The sequence below is a fragment of the Phyllostomus hastatus genome, unplaced genomic scaffold, assembly GCF_019186645.2.
Source record: "Phyllostomus hastatus isolate PE091 unplaced genomic scaffold, TTU_PhHast_1.1 phas_contig_29, whole genome shotgun sequence".
Taxonomy (NCBI): Eukaryota; Metazoa; Chordata; class Mammalia; order Chiroptera; family Phyllostomidae; genus Phyllostomus; species Phyllostomus hastatus.
In genome coordinates this window covers 4,809,711-4,833,958 of record NW_025333835.1, presented here as the reverse complement: position 1 = coordinate 4,833,958, position 24,248 = coordinate 4,809,711, and the positions used below count along the sequence as shown (strand labels likewise).

The window sequence follows — 24,248 nt, the reverse complement described above, 5'->3', positions numbered from 1 at the left end:
CAGCCGCTTACATTGTGCCTTTCCGAGCCCACATTCCTTGGCAAGGCCTTTGGCCATCAGTGGGCCATATAAGGCTCTGCTGGCATCTTCAAAGCCCCAAGTCAGTTTACTTTCTTTTTTGTATTCAGTGAAAGGAAACTTGAAAGAATAGAAGGAATTTCTGTCTCATTTTAGGGTGTACATATCACAAAGTATTTTTTCGAGGAAAGTAAGGAAATTTGTTAATCGAATGTCTCTTTGTTACTGAGTGCCTGTGATATGGTAGACACTTTCCTTCTTGTTACCTGATTAACCCTCACAACTGTGGGGGAGAAGTTGTATTGCCTTAAGTTTCGTTCGTAGATGAGGAGACAAATTACTACAGGTTAACAGTTTACCTGGACCTCTAGAAATTAACAGTTCTGTGAAGTAATAACCCTAATAAATTAGAATAAAATCTTAGGTTAATTTAGATTCTGACTTGCTTTTGAGTCATTGGAAAGAGATTAAAAGTATATTGTGTGTTGCTTTATATTTTAATTATGCTATTTTCTCTTAATTTCTAGTATTGATTATCCATATTGCTATCATTTAAGTATTTCCTATTTTTAGTCCCAGTGCTTGTTTAGTACACAGTTTACTGTTCTGTCTTCAAATAGAAAATATTTCTTCCAATGATGTCAAAGACAAAGGGAATATAAAGTTTAAAATACATTTTTTCAGATTATAAAAGCAATACACATTCCTTATAGAAAAATAAATAGCAAAAGCATAGAAAAGAAACGACTGCCTTGGCTGGTATGGCTCAGTGGATTGAGTGATGGCCTGTGGACCAAAGGGTTGCTGGTTTGATTCCCAGTCAGGGCACATGCCTGGGTTGCTGGCCAGGTCCTCAGTAGGGGGCGTGCGATAGGCAACCACACACTGATGTTTCTCTCCTTCTCTTTCTCCTTCCCTTCCCTCTAAAATTAAATAAATAAAAAAATTTATTAAAAAAAGAAAATGACTATCAGTCTTCTGAAGCAGGGGGAAAAAAACCACAGTGAAAAAAGTGGAAAAAATACAATCACTTTTAATTCCATCATCTTAATTATCATTTGTATGTTTTTATATTGCCTTCCAGAGTTATTTCCCGTGTATGTGTTTTTTTTTTTTAAATAAAGCTGAAATTGTGGGCATACTCTTTATCATTTTTCTGTAACTTGTCCTTTTTACTTTTATTATTATATATTTCCTCATATCATTAGTCTTTAGAAATTTAATTTATATAAACTACTGCAGGGAAATCTCCATGTAAGGGCACTCATGGAAATAAGTGATGAAATCACAGGGAGCCACAAAGGAGGTAACCTTGAGCACCTACTCAGGGAAAGCCTCTCTGAAGAGATGACATTTAAGTTGCATCTTGAAGAATGAGGTGGAGCTAGGCATGGAAACATCCAGGGAAGAGGGATCCAGGGTGAGGCGGCAATACTGCAAAGCCCTTAGGCAAGTGTACTGGGTATACTCTAAACCCAGAAAGGGAGCCTGTGTGTGTAAATGAATGAGAGGGAAGATTGAAGGCAGTTAATCCAGAGCCTTGGGGCCTCAGGGCTGCACTTGGAAGCATGGAAGGCTTTTGATCAACAGGCAGGTGACATGACAGTTACTGGGATCAGGTGGAAGAGGATTGTATTAGTACAGATAAGAAGTGGTGGTAGGGGGAATGGAGAGAAGTGGATATACGTGAGATATGTGATGGGAGTAGAATTGATTGAACTTGCTGAAGAAGTGAATTTGGGGGAGGTTGAAGAACTGCATTATGGAGCCGGATCTTTGGTGAAACACTTTTGTCACTATCTTTTTTTGTTTGTTTGTTTGTTTTTGTTTTAAGAGAGTGGGGGAAGGGAAGGAGAAAGAGAGGGAGAGAAACATCAGTGTGTGGTTGCGTCTTGTGCACCCCCTACTGGGGACCTGGCCTGCAACCCAGGCATGTGCCCTGACTGGGAATTGAGCTGGTGACCCTTTGCTTCACAGCCTGGTGCTCAATCCACTGAGTCTCACCAACCAGGGCTACCTTCTTTGAAAAAATTAATCATTCTGTCCAAAGTAGTCAACATTTTTATTTATTTACTTTATTTGAGGTCTAATTGACATAAAACAGTTTCAGGTGTGCAACATAATGTTTTGATATTTATATGTGTCAGTCAGTATTTTAATGCCTTAATGTGCTTTTTTTCTGTTTCTCAGTTGTCAATAGTCTAACTGACATAAAATGTTAAAACTCACATTAATGGAGCTTTATTCCTTTTTTATTCAGGTCACATTTCTAGGTTTTAATGAAGAAACAGATGCTGCTCACATACAGGTATGGTCTGTTTATTGAACTAGAATGGGCTATAAGAGATTATTTGGAAAAAATTTTGAGACCGTGAAAAATTTGCCTTACTAACCAAAAACTTACACTTGAAGTCCTCTTTTATCATTCCTGTTTAAAGGTAAAAGGTGGCATTTTGAGATCAACTTTTGACTGTGCTTTGGACATTTTCACTGTTAGCATTTTCACTGAGCATTCTTGTTATGGAAAGCAGTTTTAGGTTAGGAGACCACGAAAGTCATTTATCTGAGAAGGCTGCAAACTGAGCTAACTTTTTCTCCATTCTGTGCGTTAGGTAGAATGTAAGACCTTTTCATTTTTTTTTAAAGATTTTATTTATTTACTTTCAGAGAGAGGGGAAAGGAGTGAGAAAGAGAGAGAGGAAGAGAGAGATACATTAGATACATTGATCAGTTGCCTCTCACACGCCCCCAACTGGGGATGTGGCCCTCAATGCAGGCATGTGCCCTGGCTGGGAATTGAACCAGTGACCTTCTCAGGCCAGCGCTCAATCCACTGAGCCACACCAGTCAGTGCAAGACTTGTTTTTTAATTTGGATGGTTTTTATAATCTGACCTCAACAGTCAAATTCTTATATTATAAAATGAGATCAAATTACTAAATTTAAAGGATAAAATTTGTAAAAAGAATATTAACATGCAAAATTTTTAGCCTGTTTGACTTATGAAGGAATTTACAGAGTGACTGAGAGTTGATAGTAGGATCAGCAAAAGAAAGTTTCAGTCACATGAAGAGTGGTTGAAGTTCAGGAGATGTGGTAGGCATGCCTTGTTTTACCTCAGTTTCTTAAGATTTGTGATTGCCGTGTGTTTCCTATTGTGGCAGTTAAGTCCTAATAGAAGAAGAAATAACACTATGGTTCTGTGTGAACAATGCATATCAGGTGATAACAAATGAAAGCTGTGTGTGTTTTGATTGTACTCTTGCCTGAAGGAAATACCTAGAAGGCACAAGAGAGGGCATACTCCTGGGAATGTAAGGCTGAAGAGAGAAGTGTTCCAAAGTACTTACCTCTTATTCTACCTCCTCTTTAAGAGTTACAGATAAACTCATAAAAGAAAGTATGAGGGGTCAAAGACGTTAATAAGTTTTTAACTGGGTAAAATATTTACATAAAAGGACAAATGTTGAGGGGGAAGCTATTTTCTTTTCCTTCAGTTAAAGTCTAACAAATACTTCAGAGCTGAAAGACAAAAAAGTAGACTTGTATTTTGTAAATACGAAACTTAACCTCCAATGAAATGCAACCTGTAGGCAAGACTCCTGTATGAAAAATGTCACAGTTAAGCCTAAAGGACTGCAGGTTTTCATTTGCAGCTAAAAACTGTCATGCCTAATTGTCATGATGTGTGAGGTAGCCTGTAAAAAAATTTGGTAGCTTAATATTAATATGTTTAAAAGGCTACAGAAATAACAGGTATTAAAAAATTTCAGTACATTTTATTTTTGAGTTTTAAAAAAATTGGATATGGTTGATAAACTGCATATGTTAACTATTATGAACTGGAAAATTTATTAACCAGTAGATCTTACAATTTTTGGATAGGGATCCGTATCATAGGAACTATAACAAAAGTGTTGGCCTGCAGTGTTATTTATTGTGTTATTGTTTTAAATTAGGATTTAGCTGCAGTTTCTTTGGAACTTCCAGACCTTCTGAATTCATTGCACTTCTGTAGTCTAAATGAAAATGAAATTATTTGTATGAAGGATATAAATAAACCACCAGATATAAACAATGGTCCTTTAAATCAGGTAAGTTGAATTTCTCATTTCTAATGAATTTTTCAGGGCAAGTTTTACAGTGACATTTGATTGAGAGTATTATACTTTTAAATGCTTGAAGTTTCTTTTTTTTTTTTTAAAGAAATCATACTCAAGGAAATATGGTTCATGAAAAATCGAACTCATAAAGCTTTGAAATCATTGAGGGAATAGAATAATGTTGGTCATAGCTTTATTTAGATTTTCCATGTGTGAAATCCCATAAATGGTATGCAAGTATGTATTAGGTTTTTTTCCTGAAAATTTATTTCTGGATTTCTTGAACTTCTATAAGCAATAGGAATTTCCCCCCATTTATGGCCAATTCCAAATTTATATTAATATCACACTATGTTTTAGAAAACACTTTATCTGATTTTTTGGTTAAAAAATTCAGTGTAAAGTGGACATGTATTTTTACAAACAAAATTGTTACCATTTCAAACAGGTGATTTATTTTATAACATTCAGCTTTTAGTTCTTTACTAAGTGGTGTTTTCTTGGTAATTCATCACAGAAAAATGTTTTGAAATTTTTACTTCCTAAAAATTGAACTTTAGTAGGTTTAAAATTTGGATTACTTATTCCAAGTGTAAAAGACTACTACTGTGTTATTAGGTCTACATATAAAAGTAGAACTGCTCACCTCATGTCCTTAATTATATTCTTCATTTATATTTACTTTGTTTTGTTTGAGAGGTGAGTAGCTATTATATTTAGGTTCTAGCTTTTTAAACACATCATTTGTAGTATATATTTTTAAAGATACTATGTATGGGAAAGTCTAATGATGCATTCTTAGAGCTGTAAACATTATTATAAATGGTAAAACTAGGGACATTAGGTGAAAGGAAGGGATTATTTTCTTAGGATCAGAGAGAAATTGATGTCATGCTGAGCGCTACAGGAAAATGGGATACAAAAATAGAACAGTACCTGGTTTCTGCCTTCAGGCAGTTTGTAGGGTAGTTGTTGAATTAGGTGAATGATTAAATAAGAAAAATCACAGGGCTATACAATAATATAGGAAAACATTATTGCCAAATGAATGGATGGTAAATTCTGTAATATTTAAGGAGATAGTGTAGGTAGTATTTCAATACCTGGATAATAGAAACATGGGAGAAAAAGAGATTGGAGAGTGAGAGAAGTAGAGAAAGAACGAAGAAAAAGAATTAAACATTATAAAATTAGGGAGCCTTTCAGGATGCATATACTTCTTTCTTTTTTTTCCCCCTGAGATTGTGTTACTTCTAGGCTATACGTCTATATAATGTTTTGTACGTATAATGCTCTGCGTGTATAATACGTTTTGTATATATAATATGTTTTGAAATTAAAATATTTTTATCATCTTTCCCAAGAGTCATCATTCTGGAATGCTTTGTGTCATGAGAGTGTCACCGCCTACATTACCAAGACTCAGAATTGATTTTATCTTTAGTCTCCTAAGTAAATATGCTGCTGGTATGAGATACACCCTGGACACATACTTGCATCGGAAGTGCCAACTTGAGACCACTAATGAAGATGATGACGATACTAACCAGTCCGTGTCATCCATAGAGGATGACTTTGTCACTGCATTTGAGCACTTAGAGGAAGAAGAGACCTCAAAGTCACATAATGATGGTTTGTTCTTTACTAGAGTTTTTCTTGATACAGGGGATTAAAGTTTAAAGTTCAGTGTTTAAAAGTTTTAAGGCCGACTTACGCAATTGAAATTTATTCTTTTTAACCTTTTTTCCCCCAATTGTCAGGGACTTAATTTTCTTGTGGTTTTTAAGTTCATTGCTATCTGGTTTTTAATTTTGCTACATCTGTAATTATTTTCGTAGTACTGTTTACCTCATTATCCTAAGTGTTTGGAACATGCCTAGATTCAAATTTGAGAGGCGTTATCTGGTCGGGTCACCATATTAGTGATTGTCACATATTAGTAACATATGATAGCATTCTAATCATTCCATAGACCAGGTAGGTATTCCTAAGTTTGGGGTAAATTGAGATTATTTTATTACAAATTGTATTTGTGTTTGAGAGTGACTTGGGATGAATATGTTTAAACAACATAGTTTAGAAAGGACATGGTACAATAAATATTTTATGCTTAAAGTCTGTTCCCATTGATTTAAATGAAAAAAAATTTCTGTTCAAGATTAATTTGATCATTTTAATTTTTTTTCCTATAGGAGCAAACATTACTGCATTGAAGAGTCAGTGTGATGCTGCTTCACAGACTTCTGATCACCAGTTAGAAACCCATGATTTAAGGATTCTGATTAGTTCTGGGCGGCAGAAGTCATTGGTTAAACCTTCAACTTCTTTAAACGTTCTGGGACATAAAGAACAACCTGTGAAAACTTCAGTTACAACATCAATTTCTGAGCCTTGGATCCAAAGAAGTGTCTATAGGTCATCTAACGCTTCTGCTAAAGATAATGACACACAGAAAACATTTTTTTCTTATTCTCCTGCCTATTCATCTGAATCAGAATGCTCAAGTCCAAGTCCTGTTATTTTCTTAGATGAAGAAGGATATCAAAAAAGTTTGAAAGCAAAACTTGAGTTACCTAAAATTCCTATGATGAAAGATGATATAGAGGATTCAGACTCAGAAATAAGTGAATTTTTTGATAGTTTTGATCAGTTTGATGAACTAGAACAAACTTTAGAGACTTCTTGTCCATTTCTAGAAGATCCTGTCGTAGGGAAACTATTGCAAAAGAGAGGGCACAAACGTGACAAATCTTGTTCTGTAACCACTACTATGAATCCTCCAATATTCAAGTTTGATCGTCCAGCTCTCCCAGCTAACGTTAGAAAGCCCACACCCCGTAAACCAGAATCCCCTTACAGTAACCTGTGCGATACTCCAGATTCTCCTCGCCCAGTGAAGACATCTGGGGAAGACAGCGGCTTGTTTAGCCCCATTCGATCCTCTGCTTTTAGTCCTCTTGGAGGCTGTACACCTGCTGAATGTTTTTGCCAAACAGATAGTGGTGGAGATATGATTCCTGAAAATCATGATTCTATTTATTTCACCTATGAAGATTATGCAAATAGCATTTCATGTGAGGTACTGGACTCGATTCTCCAACAAACGAATACAACATCAAGCATTAATGGTGTTAAAAAGGGAGAAAATAAAACCATAGCTGTTAAGAGTAGAAGCTTTGACCAAAAAAGTAAATCTAAAAATAAATCCTTAATGATTAGAGACAGCATTCAAAAATTTGCAGCAGATCTTGTGGAAAAAAGTTTTGGCAGTGCGTTTAAAGATTTACAAAAAGGAGTCTCTTCATTTTCCAATGCATTGTGCCATTTAGCCATCAAATTGACAGCATCTGTTTTTCAGATGGCATTTAATGAATTGAGAAGGCAGCGAGCATTTTCATTGAAACAGCATGCCATTAGTGGTCTGGCTAATTTTTTGGTGAGTGAAGCTTTATCAAATGCTTTAAAAGACTTACAACATGTAAAGAAGCAGATATTTACAAACATAGTTGTTGGGTTTGCTGCAGATCTTGCCGAAGAGCTTGTTTTTGAAGGCATCATGGAAGTGTGTCAGTTTTCATATCCTCCAACACCTCCATCTCCATCATGTTGGTCATTTGATTATGAAGATAAAGTAGTGAAGTCATATGCAAAAGATTTGTCTGAATCTGTAATACAGGAAGCATTCATTGAGCTATCACAAGTTGATGTGATCTTTACAACAAAGGCAGCAGTTAGTGTTTCTACAGATAACATAAAATATGTGAGTGCAGAACATAATGTGCCATCGACACAGACATCCACATATCCCTCTACTTTCAATAATCAAGCAATTATGGTAACAAAACCAACACAGGAATATAAAAAAGAATACACTGTGCAGGAGGCCTTATTTTGTACTTCTGGGATTGTTACTTCTATACCAGTGCCCCTGGCAGGAAGTGCCCTTCTCCCATATCACTTTTCATCTAATATATATCAGTCCAAGTCTCTTCTATCATCTAGTGATAATAATTTGAATGGTGATTCTACTGAAGCACATGTTTCCACAAAAAACAATGGAGAGGAAGTAGCCTGCCTCAGAAATATTTGTTTGCCTTCAGAGCATAATCCAGGTAACCAGAATGATTTTAAACCAACTGATGATGATACTGAAATGCACTGTTCTTCAAAATTAACAAGTGATCCTGTGATTATTAGCAACTTTTCTTCAGCAATGGTACATTCAATAGTAAGTGAAACTTTAGAGTCAGTAACATCATTCAAAGTTACAAAAACAGTTGATGAACACACAGATTGTTTAACTAAAACAGTAAAGGAAAAAAACCCTCTTTTCTGCTATGATCAAGAGACACTGCAACAGAGTGAAGCTGGCAATAAGGACTTGTTTGTTGATCGACTATCTAAATCTATTATTAAACATTCCATGGAGAAAAGCAAACCAATCATCCCAAATGTGGATAAAAATTTGGTACGCAGGGAAGCCATGCCTATTTCTGGAGCAGAGTCACAATTGACCTTGGGAAATAGTCCCAAATTTCTTGATGCTCAAGATCACTTAACTCACTGTTCACTTTCAGTAGGAAAAGGTTGTGTTTTGGAACATAAAGATTCTATAGCTCATGGGTTTTCTTCAGAGACACTACCACATTGTCCATCTATGGCAGGTCAGAAACCTGATTTGAAGGAAGCTGCTAAGGACAAATCAGTGAAAACCTATAATTTGAATAATACAGCACCAGAGCCCTTATCTTTTGGGCAAGAAGGCCCTTTTGCCCATTCGCATACATTCTCATCTGCAGTGCTTACATGTGTAGATGGTTTGCATGTGGAAGATAAACAGAAAATCAGAGATGGAAATGTAATACCTGATACTCCTCCATCAACTCCTCTAGTACCTTCCCAGGCTAGTTCTGAATGGGATATCAAGAAGTTAACTAAAAAACTCAAGGGGGAGTTAGCAAAAGAATTTGCACCTGCTACACCACCTTCTACACCTCACTACTCATCTGTTGGTAGTTTGTCTGAAAATGAACAAAATACTATTGAAAAAGAAGAGTTCATGTTGAAACTCATGCGATCTCTTTCAGAAGAAGTTGAAAGTAGTGAAGGTGAGGAGCATCCAGAAGTGAATATGAAGTCAGAGCACTCAGGGAAGAAAGTTCAGTTTGCCGAAGCATTAGCCACACACATCATTTCTTTTGCAACTGACATGGCAGCTTCCCATTTAGATAATAAAATAACTCAACAACCCAAGATTCAGAGTCCTTGCTCAAATGTGCAGAGACAAAGAAGTGTATCACCTACTTTGATAAATTGCTCAGATGAATATTTACAAACTTTATGCAATTTTGCAGGTGATATGGCTGCAGAAGTCATTACAGAAGCTGAGAAAATAGCAAAAATTAGAAGTTGTATGCTTTTTAGGCAAAAGAAGAACAGTTGCTATAGTGATGGTGACCAAGATTATAGATTAGAAGAGAAATCGAATATAGAGACTGTAGCATACCCAAGAGATGTTGATCCGTTTATTCTCTCATTACCACCAAGCTCTTGTCTGTCGGGTCTGACGTGTAAATATCCTAGCTGTGAAAGTGTGACAGATGAATATGCAGGACACATTATCCAAGTGCTAAAACAAGAAGGTGGTAATAGTGAGTTAATAATGGATCAGTATGCCAATAGACTTGCCTATCGATCTGTCAAATCAGGATTGCAAGAAGCAGCTAAGACAGCTAAAATGAAGTGCAACTCAAAAATGTTCCTCATGCAAAGCTCACAGGTGAAAATCAACAATGAACTCTTGATGTTCTTAAATAAAGAACACCACCAAGAAGTGGATAAAAGACAAATTAAAAGAAGTGGAGATTACTTTTGCAAAAATCGAACTTGTGAATGGACAAGGGATACATACAGAAATGAGTGGCCTGAACTTTACAGTTTTTCAGCCTCTCTTGCTCACAGCATAACCAGAGATGTTAAAAAAGAACTCACAGTGTCTACAGTTGGCTTGCCAAAATCCTCAACAGATTCTTGCCTTTATGAGAAATCTGGATGTGATGAAGATACTGAGTCTCATATTGAGCCAGAATTTACTAAGTCTTTTCAGCCCTCTTCACAAAATCACAGATTTTACCACAGTACAGGCAGCTTAAATGGGCGTGGTTATGGACAGAATGTTGTTCAAGCTATAGAGCAGTATGCTAAAAAAGTAGTGGATGATACTTTAGAACTAAGTTTAGGATCTGCAGTTTTCCAAGTGTCTGAGACCACAAAAGCAGCCAGTAGGATAACTTATGCAGAAAAGTTGTCACCTCTTACAAGTCAAGCTTGCAGATACTGTGACCATAAAGAACTCCATGACTGCAATGGAAATTCACCTCAGTACTCTTTCAGGCATGATTCACTTGCTCATAGTAAGCCAGGTTCTAATTCAAAATTTAACAACATTTATCAGACTAGAATTTTTCACCTTGATGTCCCTCAAATTCAAGTTGATCTTGATAAGAAGACTGTGCTTGCTGAGAAGATAGTTGCCGAAGCTATTGAAAAAGCAGAGAGGGAGCTGAGCAGTACCAGTTTGGCAGCTGATAGTGGGATTGGACAAGATGGTGTTAGCTTCTCTGAAAGTCTTACCACAGAAATAATGACATCAGTGATGGGGAATGTTGAACATGCCATTAGCAGGTAAGTTTCAAATTTCTTTTGGGTTTTATGGTAAAATAAGAAGTTAAACCTGATCATATATGTCTTAGGTCCTATTCAGAAAGGTGGGATTATTTCTAACCCTAAATCGGCAGTTTTTCTCTATTAACATTTATGTATTGTTTTATACCCTACAGATTACTTCCACATACATTGTTCATTATCCCACAATAGCCCTTTGAAGGAAGGTATTAACCATTTACCCTGGTAGAAGATGAAGCTAATCACCTTGCCCAAATTCATAAAGTTGTGAAGTAGCTAATGTGAATCAAAGAAATAGCTGGAGAATATTATACAGCAAGTGTATAGTATTACCCTGTTTACTTATTGTTCTGAGATTAAATTTTTATATAGCATTTTCTTTTTTCTATTTGCAAAGGTAAGGTTTTTTTTTTTTTAATAAGAGCATAATTTAACCAAAGTGCTATTAGGGAGATAGCAGAAATCCTTCATCATATCGCCACTGCCACCACTTCTCTTGATAGTCCCATAGCTTAAAGGGACACTTCCTTCTGATAGTACCACAGTGTCCTGTTCTTCTGCAGCTCTGTATTAACACCTTAGTTAAAATTTTTGCTTTTAATCTTCTTTTTCCTGGGCAAGCACCAAGACCAATTTGTATTATTAGTTTGTAGGATTGTATTTGTTAGTCCCACTGAAAAGAGAAAATGCCATAAGTGGAGGTGGAATTTAATTGAATTACATGGTATTCCAGATCTTTTAGTAGCTTTTGTCAAAGCTATGACAAAGACTTGTTTCTTTTCTCCACCATGCAGTTTGGTCAGGATCCTTGACTCCACATTATTTGGTAGCAGCTTCTTGAGATAAAAGATTCTGTAGGTTTTGGTGAACTGTGGGAGGTCACTTTTGCTGTGATCAGGTAGCTTTCTTTCCTCTAAACCAGGGATTGACAAACTATTACCCATGGGCCAAAACAGATCCATTGCTTACTTTTGTATGGTCTGAGAGCTAAAATCAAAAAAATATGAGGTCTGTATGGAAAAAGTCCAGCCATTGTTAGTATAATGAGAACAGTTTGTGTAACATCGATGTAACCTGGCAGCCAAAGAGAGTGGACTGGAATGCACATGTGTCAACAATGATGACTTCACTGTACTAGTCAGTGGGGGTGGTAGATGCCACTGAGTGATCATGTGTACTGTGCGGCCATTGCATTCAGAATGACTGTGAGTAGAGCAACAAATCTTCATCCACTTTTGCATTAAGCTTGAACATTCCTCCAGGGAAACTATTTGTATGATTTAGAAGGCTGCAGCTATGGGCAACTGGTAATTGGCAGCTTCAGCATGACAGTTCACCCACTCATGCATCATGTCTAAGCGCAGAGTTTTTTGGTGAAACATCAAATTACTCAGGTGACTCAGCCCTTCTACAGCCCAGATTTGGCACTGTGTGACTTCTGGCTTTTTCTAAGATTAGAATCACCTTTGAAAGGGAAGAGATTTCAGACTGTCGATGAGATTCAGGAAAATAGAACAGGGCAGCTGATGGCAATTGGAAGAACTGTGTGCCTACTTTGAAGTGGACTGAGGCATCATTGTCCTATGTACTGTGTTTCTTGTAGCTTCTTCAGTAAATGTCTGTTTTTTGTATTGCATGACTTGGATACCTTTTGGACAGAACTGGTATATCTGGCAATGCCTAAATATTCACTCCCTGGCCCCTGACAGAAAAAAATTGTGGACCTTTGTCCTTGACCCACATTTGTTTTGTTTATGGGTATATATTGGTTTCTTATATGATTGTAGACATGAGTGGTTAATGTATGAATGAATAAGTGGCGGTGAGCTGAAGCTGGGACTTTCTACAATTGAAGTAATTTTCCTCAAACAAAAGTGGCCTTAGGGTATTTTAACTTTTTTTCTCCTTCTTTCCCTCCTTCAATCTCAGCCTCATGGGAGGATAATTTTGTAGATCTAGATAATTCTATAGATTAGAATGTCTCTGAGATAATCCTAGGGCCTGTCAAATGCCTTTGCTATTGATTTCTCAGTATTTTCACTTTTCCTTCTTAGAGTTGGGTGAATAGATAGGCCCTTGGAGTTCTTTCAGTAATCCAGTGCTGTCTAATTCCAGTTTTTTATCCAGGCTGGTAGAATGTTACTCCATATTTTTTTCCCTTTCTTTTTTTTTAATTAATAGTTGTGCTAGGGTTCTATAAATGATGACTATTCGAAGTTGATTAGTGTATATCATATACTGTTTCACATTTTCCTTCTAAAATTAAAATGGTTTGTCTTTTAAGCTTTAACATGGAATCATTAAAATGGATTGTTTTAAAGGTATTAGTTGGATTATTTCACTGGTGTACCTTTTCTCATAAATATTTGATTCATGAAAACAACCCTAAATATTTCACAAAGCTGTATTGTACAGAGGGGTTGTACATGAGTGTCAAATAGGATAGTGAATTTGTAGAAGAACAAAATATGTGAATTATATTTAAGAGTTATTTTCTTCTGAGCCAAAATACTTAGCAGTTACTAAAAAACAACAACTCTTTTCTAGACCCCATCTAGTGGGTCATTTCAGCCAAAAAACTATTAGATTGTGGCACATATCAGGAAAATTGTTTTTTTTTTTTTTTTTAAAGAACAATGTGGTACTCTATTATGGTTAAAACTATAGTGTTATATCTATTTATTACTTTTTAACAACATTATGAGATTTTAAAGTTAATTATTACCCAAGTCATCTTATTGACAGATTTTGTGACAAAGATAAAGTTATTCCTGAAAACCAAGGCAAAACAAACAGATTTTATGTTAATAACTTTAAAAGGTATTAAACATAAAGCCTGCACATACAAGATCTTACTTTATTTACCAGACCTTTAGCAAAACTAGTCACTGACTTAATAGCACTAAATTGATGATTCAGCCAAAATGTGACCTAATGGTCTCTTGATGGGATTGAGACCTAGTCACTTCTTTTTAAAACAGAAACAAAAAATCTAAGGCAAAAGACGAAGTTCAAACTGGGACTAGCCTTAAAATTTTACCTTACACCACCTTTCATTTCAGACAGTCAAGAGAAACAAAGGAGAGCTCTCAAACAGACACTGACTTCCTCCTGTGGAGGAATAGAGAAACAAACCCAACAGATAATTAATTAAAAGCAGTATACACAACAAGGAAATCAAACTATACACAAAGTCTATATACCCAAGCCAGAAGAGTGCTGCAACCAGATCTCACACTGGGGACCTACAGTTTTTCATTGAGCCGTACCAGCACCATCCGCTGAGAGTGTCAGGGCAGGGGCTCCTTCCTGGTCCTGCACACCAGGGACTTACCCAGTTTGTAGTCCATTGACCTCCCAGAAAAACTGGCTTACTGGGTATTTGTTACAGAAAAGCCCAGATTTGGTCTGTAGTCCACCGGATGGCCAGTGGCCTTAAACTAGATGGGCTTTCTGAGCGCAAATCCAATCTCTTACTGAAAAGTGATGGCAATGGGGAGGGTACAGAGAGTCGGAAAAGGAGAGTGCCCAAGTAAAATCACGTGGCAGCTGCTAGAGAGTCTCCAAATCCATACTGCTAGAGCCCACAGTCCAGGCAGCTGATGGGACTCCCCGCCAAATACCAGACTTCCTGGAGAGTCCTGAAGCCTGTCCCTCCAGAATTGGCAGAATTGAAACCTGATGGCAAATGTGTCCAGGACTTGGATTATAATTGTGCATTTATTAATACCAGGAGCTCACAATCTGAGAAGGTGGTGGGTTAAAACCCTAACATCCACCCTTCCTTGAGCTTTCAGAAACAAGTTTATATAGGGTAAATGGAGGAATTTGGGAGAGGGCAATTCTAGAGGGAGTGCAGGCCTTCTTGTTTCCTTGGGAGGGGGAGCTGAAAGGGAAGTCTGCAACTTTTTCCCAAGCTGGCTCCTTTGTTCTGGTGTTAACTCTCAATTTGCATTAGAATTCCTCTTCCTCTCTTCCCCAGAGGCCTGTGGTTTAGGACCAGGGAGGTTATGTATTCTCTGGTTAGGGAGAAGAGGTATAAACTAGTGCTTTCAAGTGTTCTTGGTCAGGAGAGATAAGGCCTTATTATTCACTAGCTGGCTGTAAATTGCTTAACTGTTTGGCTTCATTTAATTTTCTTGTCTGTTTCCCCATTCTACTTGCCCAGGAATTTCCTAGCTTCTTACTATCCTGTCTCATTTTCCCCTCAGAGACTTCCATCCCTAAAATCTTCTAGGAGTGATGATGAGGGAGTTGATTCTCTTACAAATAACTGCTTTCTGCTGACAAGGGGTGTAGTCCCTGCCTTTGTAGGGTATGGAAATCTCCCTGCCTGATCTAAGGGATACAAAAGAATGGGATTTGAGACTGGAACAGAGAGGCTATTGGCTGATTCTTCCAAAGTAGGGATAGGCTGGAATCCTCGAAGCATCATCATCTTGATACGGGATTGTTGTAGCCAGTTCAACCACCTACTCCTGACAATAAGTCCATTCTGCCAAACCATTGAGTCTCATTTCAGGATGTGGCAATGCAAATGGGCTTCTGAGGTGACGTCTATATTTTGTTAAGCAACCAGGTAAATAGGGATGTAGTATATCCATTCTATGAAAACAGAAAGACCACAAAGGTTAACGAATACAGTAAATCATAAACCGGTGTCGGAGTCTACAAGGATGTCAGATGAAAAGACCAAAATAAAAGGCACTTGCTAGAATGAAATTAAGCAATGACAGTCTGGTAGGTCTCCCTTATCTGTAGTTTCAATATCTCTGGTGCTATCATTGGGTGTTTGGTAAATTCTGTATAGCTGACACTGCATCATAGTACTTAATAATTCCAAATTAAAGAATGAAAGAAAAATGAAGAATGCCTAGAATAATTCTGGTTAGTATATTTTAAATACAAAATGAGAACTGCTCCAAAGAGGCAGGCAATTGAGAATCTATTCTAGGCACTGGGCATACTGAAGTAAGTAAAACAGGGAGAAATATATGTGTTCATTTGGACTTTAATTATAGTAGAATAAGACAGTCAGTGAATAAGTAAAATGTGGTATATGTGACATGGTGATAATTGTTTTGGAGGAAAACTAAAGCAAAGAAGGGAGTTAGTACTGCTGCTGGTGGTGGTGGGTGGCAGCAGGTAGGGCTGGTTTGCAGTTTTGAACAGGTAGCAGGGGAAACATTTCTGACAAAGTAATATTTGAACAAAGAGCCAAAGGTGAAGGGAGACATCACATGAGAACCAAGGGGGGGCGGTTCATGCAAAGGGGAGAGATTGCATTTGGAGAAACAGCAAGGAGGCTTGAGTGGCTGAAGTAAGTGAGACAGAGGGAGTAGTAAGAGATAAGGTGGAGGTTATGAGAGGTTATCATACCAAGTAGTATGTTGTTAGGATTTAGCTAATTCTAATTGATCAGAAGCCACTAGAGGGTTTTGATCAGAGGACTAACATTTTCCCCCTTCATGTTTAAAAATACAACTTTAAAATGCTACGTTGAGAATAAAATGTAGTATGGGTAGTTACCAGAGGGGACCCCAAAAAACCCGAATTTTATTTCTAAAAAATTGTGTGTGTATTTTTACGTTTAAATTTCAGTCACCTTCCACATGTTCTCCATTTGATGCAAAATACCTATTGAGACTTTCGCCAGTGCTAAAAACAGTTTTTGAACTCATCAATTTTGATGACTTTTAGTGCTTCTGCCATTTTTTGTTTCACCTCTTCCACAGTGGCAAAATGTTTCCCTTGAGGACTTTTTTCATCTGGGGAAACAAAAAACCGCTCAGGTTGAGATTGGATGAATAGAGAGGGTGGGGCATGGATGCCATACTGTTTTTGGTTGAAAACTGCTGAACACTCAGTGCTATGGGGGCAGATGTGCTTGTAAATCACCCATTATGACATGGGCAAATGCTTGAAAGAATCTTCAGAAAAATTCACTAAAGTGGAACACAGCCTCTCACAATAGCTCCAGCTGGTGCACTGATACAGATGGGTTCCTTGAACACCCACCTGGCAGTGGAAGCCTGTACTGCAAGGGGCCTGCCCTCCAGAAGATAATTCCGGGTTGTTTTTTTGGGGCGGGGGGGTCTTCCCTCATACAGCAATTGAACAATGAATGGCCTTTCTTGTGAAGATAGAATAAATATGTAAATATTTCTTGATTGGAAAAAAGTGAGAAGGGTTAGGGTTAGGATCCACACTCAAAGGCTTGAAGATAGTTTCCTAGTTTAACTAAAAGCTTGATTGACAGTACCAGAATTTTGTGAACTACTACTTTTTCTTTTAAAGCCATAAAAAGGGTTTTGTCTTGTTTTGTTTTTGTACAAATGGAATTACTATCTTATAAAGCAGATGGAAAACTTAGGAACTTGTGCTCCTTCATAGTGGTCCCAGTAGTAAATATGAACTGCTTTAAAGAGAATTTAGATAAATGACACACTTGGGATGGATGGGTGTTGGTAGGTACCTCCATTAATTTAAATTAATAAGGTGTCCTGCAATCTCTTTTTGGCAGACTAAACAAAGCAGGTAGGTGGACCACTGGTCTGACTCAGCATAGTGTTTCTTGCTTTCGTTATCTTCTATCATCAGATGAATAGGCTTCTAACTCAACATCTGATGCTTTTGGATTGAATTTATATATTTTTTTCTTTAGTCCAAAAGAAATAAAAGACTTTCAGTCAACTGAGTCTTCTGGTAGCCAGCAGATGAATCTCAGTCTTGGTGATGACAGCACTGGTAGCTGGTCCAATTTAAGTTTCGAAGATGAACACCAGGATGAAAGCAGCAGTTTTCATCATCTGAGTGAAAGGTAACTAAAATTCTACATGTATATGCACAGTTTGGGTTTTAAGACCTCAAACGTGAGCTATAAATTTATATTGAGTATTATTTAAAATTATGAATTTGAAAACCTGTCATTTTCAAAATGTATTTTATTATTTATAATATATTTCTAATGGTTTTGACATTTATTAAATATAATAATTAGCCTAGCTGATTTTCTCTGGATGTGCCAGTAGTCGATATGAAAAAATGTTGCATACATTTGATTTTATACCCTTTAAGCTTTACCTAGAAATTTTGTGAATTTGAAGGAAAAATTTTTCTTTCTTACTCTTTTTTCTTTAGAGGAAAGGAGGGTACCTTTTTCTTTAGAGCAGTGATTTTCAACCATTTTCATCTCATGGCACACTTAATTACTAAAATTCTGTAGCACACCAAAAAACAGAGTTTTTGCTGATCTGACAAAAAGAATAAAAAACAGGTATACTTTTGATTTATTCAGATCAGACGGATATTGTTGTGTTGGCTGTTGTTATTTTTTAAAATTGACAGTCTTAAGAGAATAGAGGTTAGTGCCCCTGATTAAATAGTCAGGTATTGTATGTTTTAAAAATTCTTGTGGTGCACTTGGGTGCCTGCCAAGGAACATCGGTTGAAAATCACTGCTTTAGAGGACAGGGAGAAGGACAGTTCTCTGTAAGAGGCATCAAAATGGCCCCGTAACTTTCCTGATGTTAGTTAAGGTCGTGTCTTTTTTGGGAAGGGTTAATGACCTCCAGTTTGTTTAAGACAATCCTGGTTACATCTGCTCTGGTGTAATCACTGATGGTGACACCTGTCATCTTCACAAGTGCCCTGGTCAGGTGAAGAGTCACACATGGCCATCCTAGTTAGAAGTGGCATTTTATAAATAACTGACTTCAAATCTCACTTCAAGGGGCAAAATGGGAGGGGAAATGAGGTTAGGTGGAGGGACATTTTTTCATGTTCATCTAATACTAAGGTGATAGATTTTTATGATTAATTAAATGGGTAGGAATTTTGTAGTTTTTTTTATTTGGGTAACCATTCTGCTAACAGGAGTGAACACAGTGTCTGATATCATTAGTTTTCTCTGGCTGGTGCCCCCTGTTCACTCTGGGTTTCTCTGTTTTCTCATTTCTGGGTTGTCTGAAAACAGACCACATGGGCAAGATTCTGGTTGCTTTAATAGTTTTATGATAGAGCTATATTTGTTTGAATATACATGAAAAGATACTACTCAGTTTTACCTTTTATTCCCTCATACATTGTAGTTTGTCACACTTTGATAGTGGTAAACATGGATATGTAAATTATTCAAGATTGCTTGGAAACCACTTAGAACTTTTAAATGATCATTTTTTTCTTAGTAATTGTGTTAACATTTACTGATGCCTATAAGGTGATTATATTATTTCTTTTTTTACAACCAAAATTTTGGTTTGTATACATATTAATTTTTATAATATCCTAGCCTAATACTGGGGAAAGATAGCTGCTTTCACTGCAAACTAATGTGCTTACTAATTATTTTAATGATTAGAATTTAAAAATATTGCATGTTTAGGTTTTAATAAGAAAGATTGAATTTAGTTTTGTTTCTGAACACAGTTGCTTTTTGTTTTTTATTGCTTTGCTGAAGTTTTAGGATATGATTGCTTTCTCCTTTTGATTGGATAGTATAAGAAGTTACCTGTGTGGCTTTAGTAACTGGCTGACTAAACCAGTGTAATGCTTGAATAAACCTTGGTTAGCCAGTATTCTGAGGAAAATGTGTATTAGTCGCCACCTACTGAATCATATATAATATGTGAAATGAAGGTAATTGACATAATAAGAGTATTTTAAAATCAGAAAACTTTTTTTCTCCAACTCCCTGCTCCCCCAAGTCCATCATGGTTTGCACTATGTAAAAACCTGAGAGAATGTTAACCTATGGTATTTTCTTTTTAAACTTATTCCAAACTGAGGAATATTGGCTTTCTACAAATTATATCATAACACTTGACAGACATTAATTTCATTATGAAACAGCTTCTTGCATTCACTTGCTGTCTTAAAAGACATTATGTTGTCTTAATCTTTAAAATAAATCTACATTTAGAATGATTTTTATGATCTTTTGAGGACAAGTAAGAAAATGTCCAAGTCTCTGAAGCTGTCAGGTACTCTTGTAATAGCAGTGGTGGACTCTGTACCCCTGTGGATGCCACGCTCCATTGTGGCAGCTTCAGAACATCCAGTTACCACTGACAGAAGCTGTTCCAAGGAAAACCAAGGTTGTCTTTACTATTCATTTTCTAGTTCAGCTCTGTTCTTTTCTTCCTCTGGCAGTAATGGTAACAGCAGTAGCTGGAGCAGTCTTGGTTTAGAAGGAGATTTGTATGAGGACAATTTATCCTTTCCAACATCAGACAGGTTGGTCCAGTCCAGAAACTTAAAAACCGATGAGTCTTTTCACCACTAATGCATGATGCCATATTCTTAAAACAATGTGGGTTACACTGCCAATATGTATCAAGCTGCTTTTCTCGTATATGTTGACATGATTCTGCTTGATAAATTACATCTAATGAAAAGAATTCATCTATGCTAAGTTATGGTTGACATCAATTGCAAAATGTATTGCTTTTATGCATGTTTTGCTCTGCTTGCTATTTTTCATTCTACCAATTATTTCATTAAAAAGAGCTTGCTTCCTACAGGATTTCTGTTTTTTGTTTTGTTTTGGTTATTGTTTGTTTTTGTGTGTAGTTTTATTTCATATATAAGAAAAATGTGCTTTTACTACATTAAAATATATAAATGGCATCAGCAGAAGCATTAATAAATACTTATGTAATTATTTGTGAGATTTTATAATATTCAAATTCTGTTATCTAAAACCAAATTAGAATATTTTGGCTTCAAATTATTTTAAATTAAATTTTATTATGAAATTACTTGGTACTCTGTATATAATGGTCAGGTAGAACATCTTGGTTATTGATAACTTATCTAGGCATCATTTACAATTCAGATTTTAACATGAAATGGTGTGAGAAGCAAAGCTTCCTCTTTTATTGTCATTTCTCCCCTTTTTAAATGTCACATATCATATTGTAACATTCATTATTTACCACATTTTAAAAATTGGTTTGAATAACATTATTAAAGCTTTTTTTAAAAAACTGCTTCTGTTCTTTTATTTAAAAAGTGATGGACCAGATGATAAAGATGAAGAACATGGAGATGATGTAGAAGGTAACTGACAATTTGTAAGAGTCTTTAATTTTTGTATTTGTGCATTTCATCAGTTAGGCTCTGTGTTGTTACAAATAAGGGTATTTGCATTATAAATCATGGAATTCATAAATTAATTTACGCAGTGTCAGCTCCTTTGTTGAGTAGTTTGTATTATTTGATTGCTAAACTATTAAAGTACTCATTGATATAAAGACTGAGCTGCTTTAAAAGAATTATTCAATTATTTGAGAGGAAAATTTATGATAAACTCTATATAGTTATATTTTTCAAAATTTAAAATCTATACTCATAAGATATTGATAATTATAACTATGGCCTATGTCATAGTTTTTTTCTTCCAAACCAGTAACTTCCAGAATTGGTGTTTAATGATAATCTTATATAAATCATGTTCGCCCTTTACATTTCTTTCTGAATTCCAGTTCTACAGTCACACATACACATATTTGAAGGAAATATTCAAATCTTTCTTTAATGAATGTACTTCTGAATATGTCAATACTAGATACCATTGGTCACAGAGTTCCTGTGATTTGTAATCCCTAATCCAAATGTATCAGACTGTCTGAGTGAATAAAAACTGTTCATGTTGAAGCTGAATTTTCATTGTATTTAGGTGGTTGTTTTTTTCTCCCAAGTATTATTTTTTCTTAATTATGAAAATACTAATAATTCCTTCTGTAGAGTGGCACAGAAAAATACGCACACTGTTTGAGATATTTGATTTTGAACCAGTGATTTTTTATCATTTCTTTAGAAGTGGGTAAACTGGTAAAATTGCCAAAATGAATTTCTTGAAATGTACTTTATAACACCCAAGTTTCCAGTGAGTTTTATTACTAACTGTGCTCTTCTTATTTAGGAAAGTGTACCAATTTTTGAGCTAAAATCCTTACATCTAGTAAGATTATTATATTAGAGTTCTAATGCCTCTGCTACAAAGCCATTCTCTTCATATAGGACTTCTAGAAGTAAGTTTTTCTCATCAGTTATAAAGTAGAAGTAGCATGATACTTTCTGAGTTATGGATAGGCTAGGTAATTGCTTTATTTTTTTTTAACTAAAAATGTGTTGATTTTTTAATATAGAAAGTTGTATACTTTTTCCCAGGTAATACGTGTGAGCAGAGTTGTTCCAAAAGCTATATATGTGGTATAAATGCATGTGGATATTTTCTGTAATGAATACTAACTTTACTGAGGAATGATTACGAGAAAAGAAGATACAAGTTAGTATCAATATAAAATGCACTTAGAAGTTTTTACTTTTGGCACTAGCCAGGCTGTTCAGCATTTCTTTTGTGAGTAGGTAAAAAAATCAGGAGATTAATTATTTATAAATATATGTCACCACCCAGTTTGTGAGATTATAGTCATCTCTCATTATATAGAAAATTGCAGCCAATTAATTTACCAATTTTTAAAATTAGAAATTGGTAAATTAGGAGACAGACTGATATAGATTTATAGAAAGATTAAAAATTATGGAACTTCTAAAGAAACAGCCCTCATTTTTGTTGCTGCTGCTGTTTGTAATTTTAGAATGTCAGTCCCTTCTCAGGCAATCAGGGGGTCTGAACTGAGAAAGCCAGTAGCACAGACAAGCCTTGGGGAGACAGCTTCAAACCCCATGACTGCTACCAGGATTATAAAGTGGCCCATGTTTGGTGCCATAGTGCACAAAACCCCTTTTTGATTGACAGTCAGTGGGGAGAGAGAGGGGAGAAAAAACAGTACATTTATTTTCAGAGAATAACATAGACCAACTTTTTCAATGAAAAGTTAGGGGCTGACACATATCCTAAAAATAATTAGCAGTGGTCTAGAATGCCCTGCAGACTATAAAAATGAATTGGGGTCATTTACTAGCAAATTTCCATCGCTGGTACAACTCAGCTCAATGCCTGCTGCTTCCCTCCTGAGGGGGGGGTGGGGGCTGCGTGCCTGAGTACTGCTTACTAGACATCACTAAGCAGCAGTGTTAAATCATTAGTTTTATAGTCAATAGGGATTCATCCTACTTTATGTTGAAAACATAATTTTCATTAAAAAAGAAAACAAATGTGAGAGCAATACCTTACTTATAATAGGAATGTACCAGAAAATTCCCTGGTCTGCCTTTTGGGATTTAAGTGGTTGCATATAGCATTTCCCCTATTTTGCCCAAAGAATGAAGTGACTAAGAGCATGGAGCCAGACTGCCTGTGTTCCCATGCTAGCTCAGCCACTGCTTCACTGTAAGACCCTGGATCTCCCTCTGCCTCAGGTCCCTCACCTGTAAATGGAGATGATGGTAGTTTCTGTATCACAGGGTAGTTTTGGATTATGGGACTTTGTGTTAGCTAAACAGTTCAGAACAATACTTGCTTAAATATATACTATACATATATTCGCTGCTACTGTTGTTTCTCTTAGTTCAGAAAGCTTTCTTAAAGTCCATTTAATATGTTTAGTTGAGGTTTTTGTTTGTGTGTTTTATTTATTTGTATTTTGATTATAATCTTAGCTTTATGGTTTTATTTTCTCTACCTTTACCTGTGGATTATATTCTGACACAAATGAAGGCAGTTATGGTACTTCAGTGCCTCAAAATAGAGTTTTACGTTTGTACTCTCAGTGGATAATTGAAGTTATTCTTTTCTTTCACATTATTTTGCCCTTTCAGAAAGATGTTTTAGTTTATTTTTTGGTATGGTTAAGAAAGGATGGATTTTTTCCTCAGCATTCATTGGAGTCTTAAGAAATGGAAAATACTTACATGTCCTTGGAAACCAGGGTATTGATAATAGAATTGATGAGTTTCACTTCATATTGTTTAAATTTAAATATCAGGTTTGGGTCAAGATGGAAAGACTCTGCTAATAACAAATATTGACTTGGAGCCATGCACAGTAGACCCTCAACTAAGGATCATTCTTCAGTGGCTTATTGCCTCTGAGGCTGAAGTTTCGGAACTTTCTTTTCATGACTCTACAAAGAAGGAGTTTATACAAGTAAGTATCTGCCTTCTAGGGTGGCTTTGAGGATACATTTCACAGTACATGGTGTTCTGTGTCAGGCAGTTGATCTAGTAAAATGGCTGTTGATAACAGGGTGGGGAAATGCTTAGGCGATGGAGTGTAATGGTTGGGTTCACATATCAGCTCTGCCACTCTCTAGTGGTGTGACCTTGGGCAAATTCACCAACTTCCTTATCTGTACTATGGAAGTGAGTATAGAATTTACAAAGGTTTGTGAGGATTAAATATAATAATAATTAAAAATTGCTTAATCTAGTGCCTGGCACATCCTAAGTTCTCAAAAGTTAGGTGCCATTAATAAACATTTCATGTGTTTCTATGAAAAGATTGAGTTTTTCTTTCTATTTAATTGATTTATAATT

General features: G+C 36.0%; 1 protein-coding gene across 3 annotated transcripts in view; it reads left to right on the top strand.

Moving 5' to 3' along the window:
- Positions 1-24,248, top strand: part of AKAP11 (A-kinase anchoring protein 11) — a 51,332-nt gene that overhangs the window by 21,369 nt on the left and 5,715 nt on the right. For 2 of the 3 annotated variants that reach the window (XM_045838880.1, XM_045838879.1), the window contains exons 4-11: positions 2,279-2,326; positions 3,978-4,112; positions 5,486-5,753; positions 6,314-10,805; positions 17,470-17,625; positions 19,956-20,039; positions 20,818-20,864; positions 23,699-23,859. In XM_045838880.1, the coding sequence (XP_045694836.1) occupies positions 2,279-2,326; positions 3,978-4,112; positions 5,486-5,753; positions 6,314-10,805; positions 17,470-17,625; positions 19,956-20,039; positions 20,818-20,864; positions 23,699-23,859 (5,391 nt within the window). The remainder of the gene's footprint in view (positions 1-2,278; positions 2,327-3,977; positions 4,113-5,485; positions 5,754-6,313; positions 10,806-17,469; positions 17,626-19,955; positions 20,040-20,817; positions 20,865-23,698; positions 23,860-24,248) is intronic. The other variant, XM_045838882.1, reaches the window with a different exon arrangement.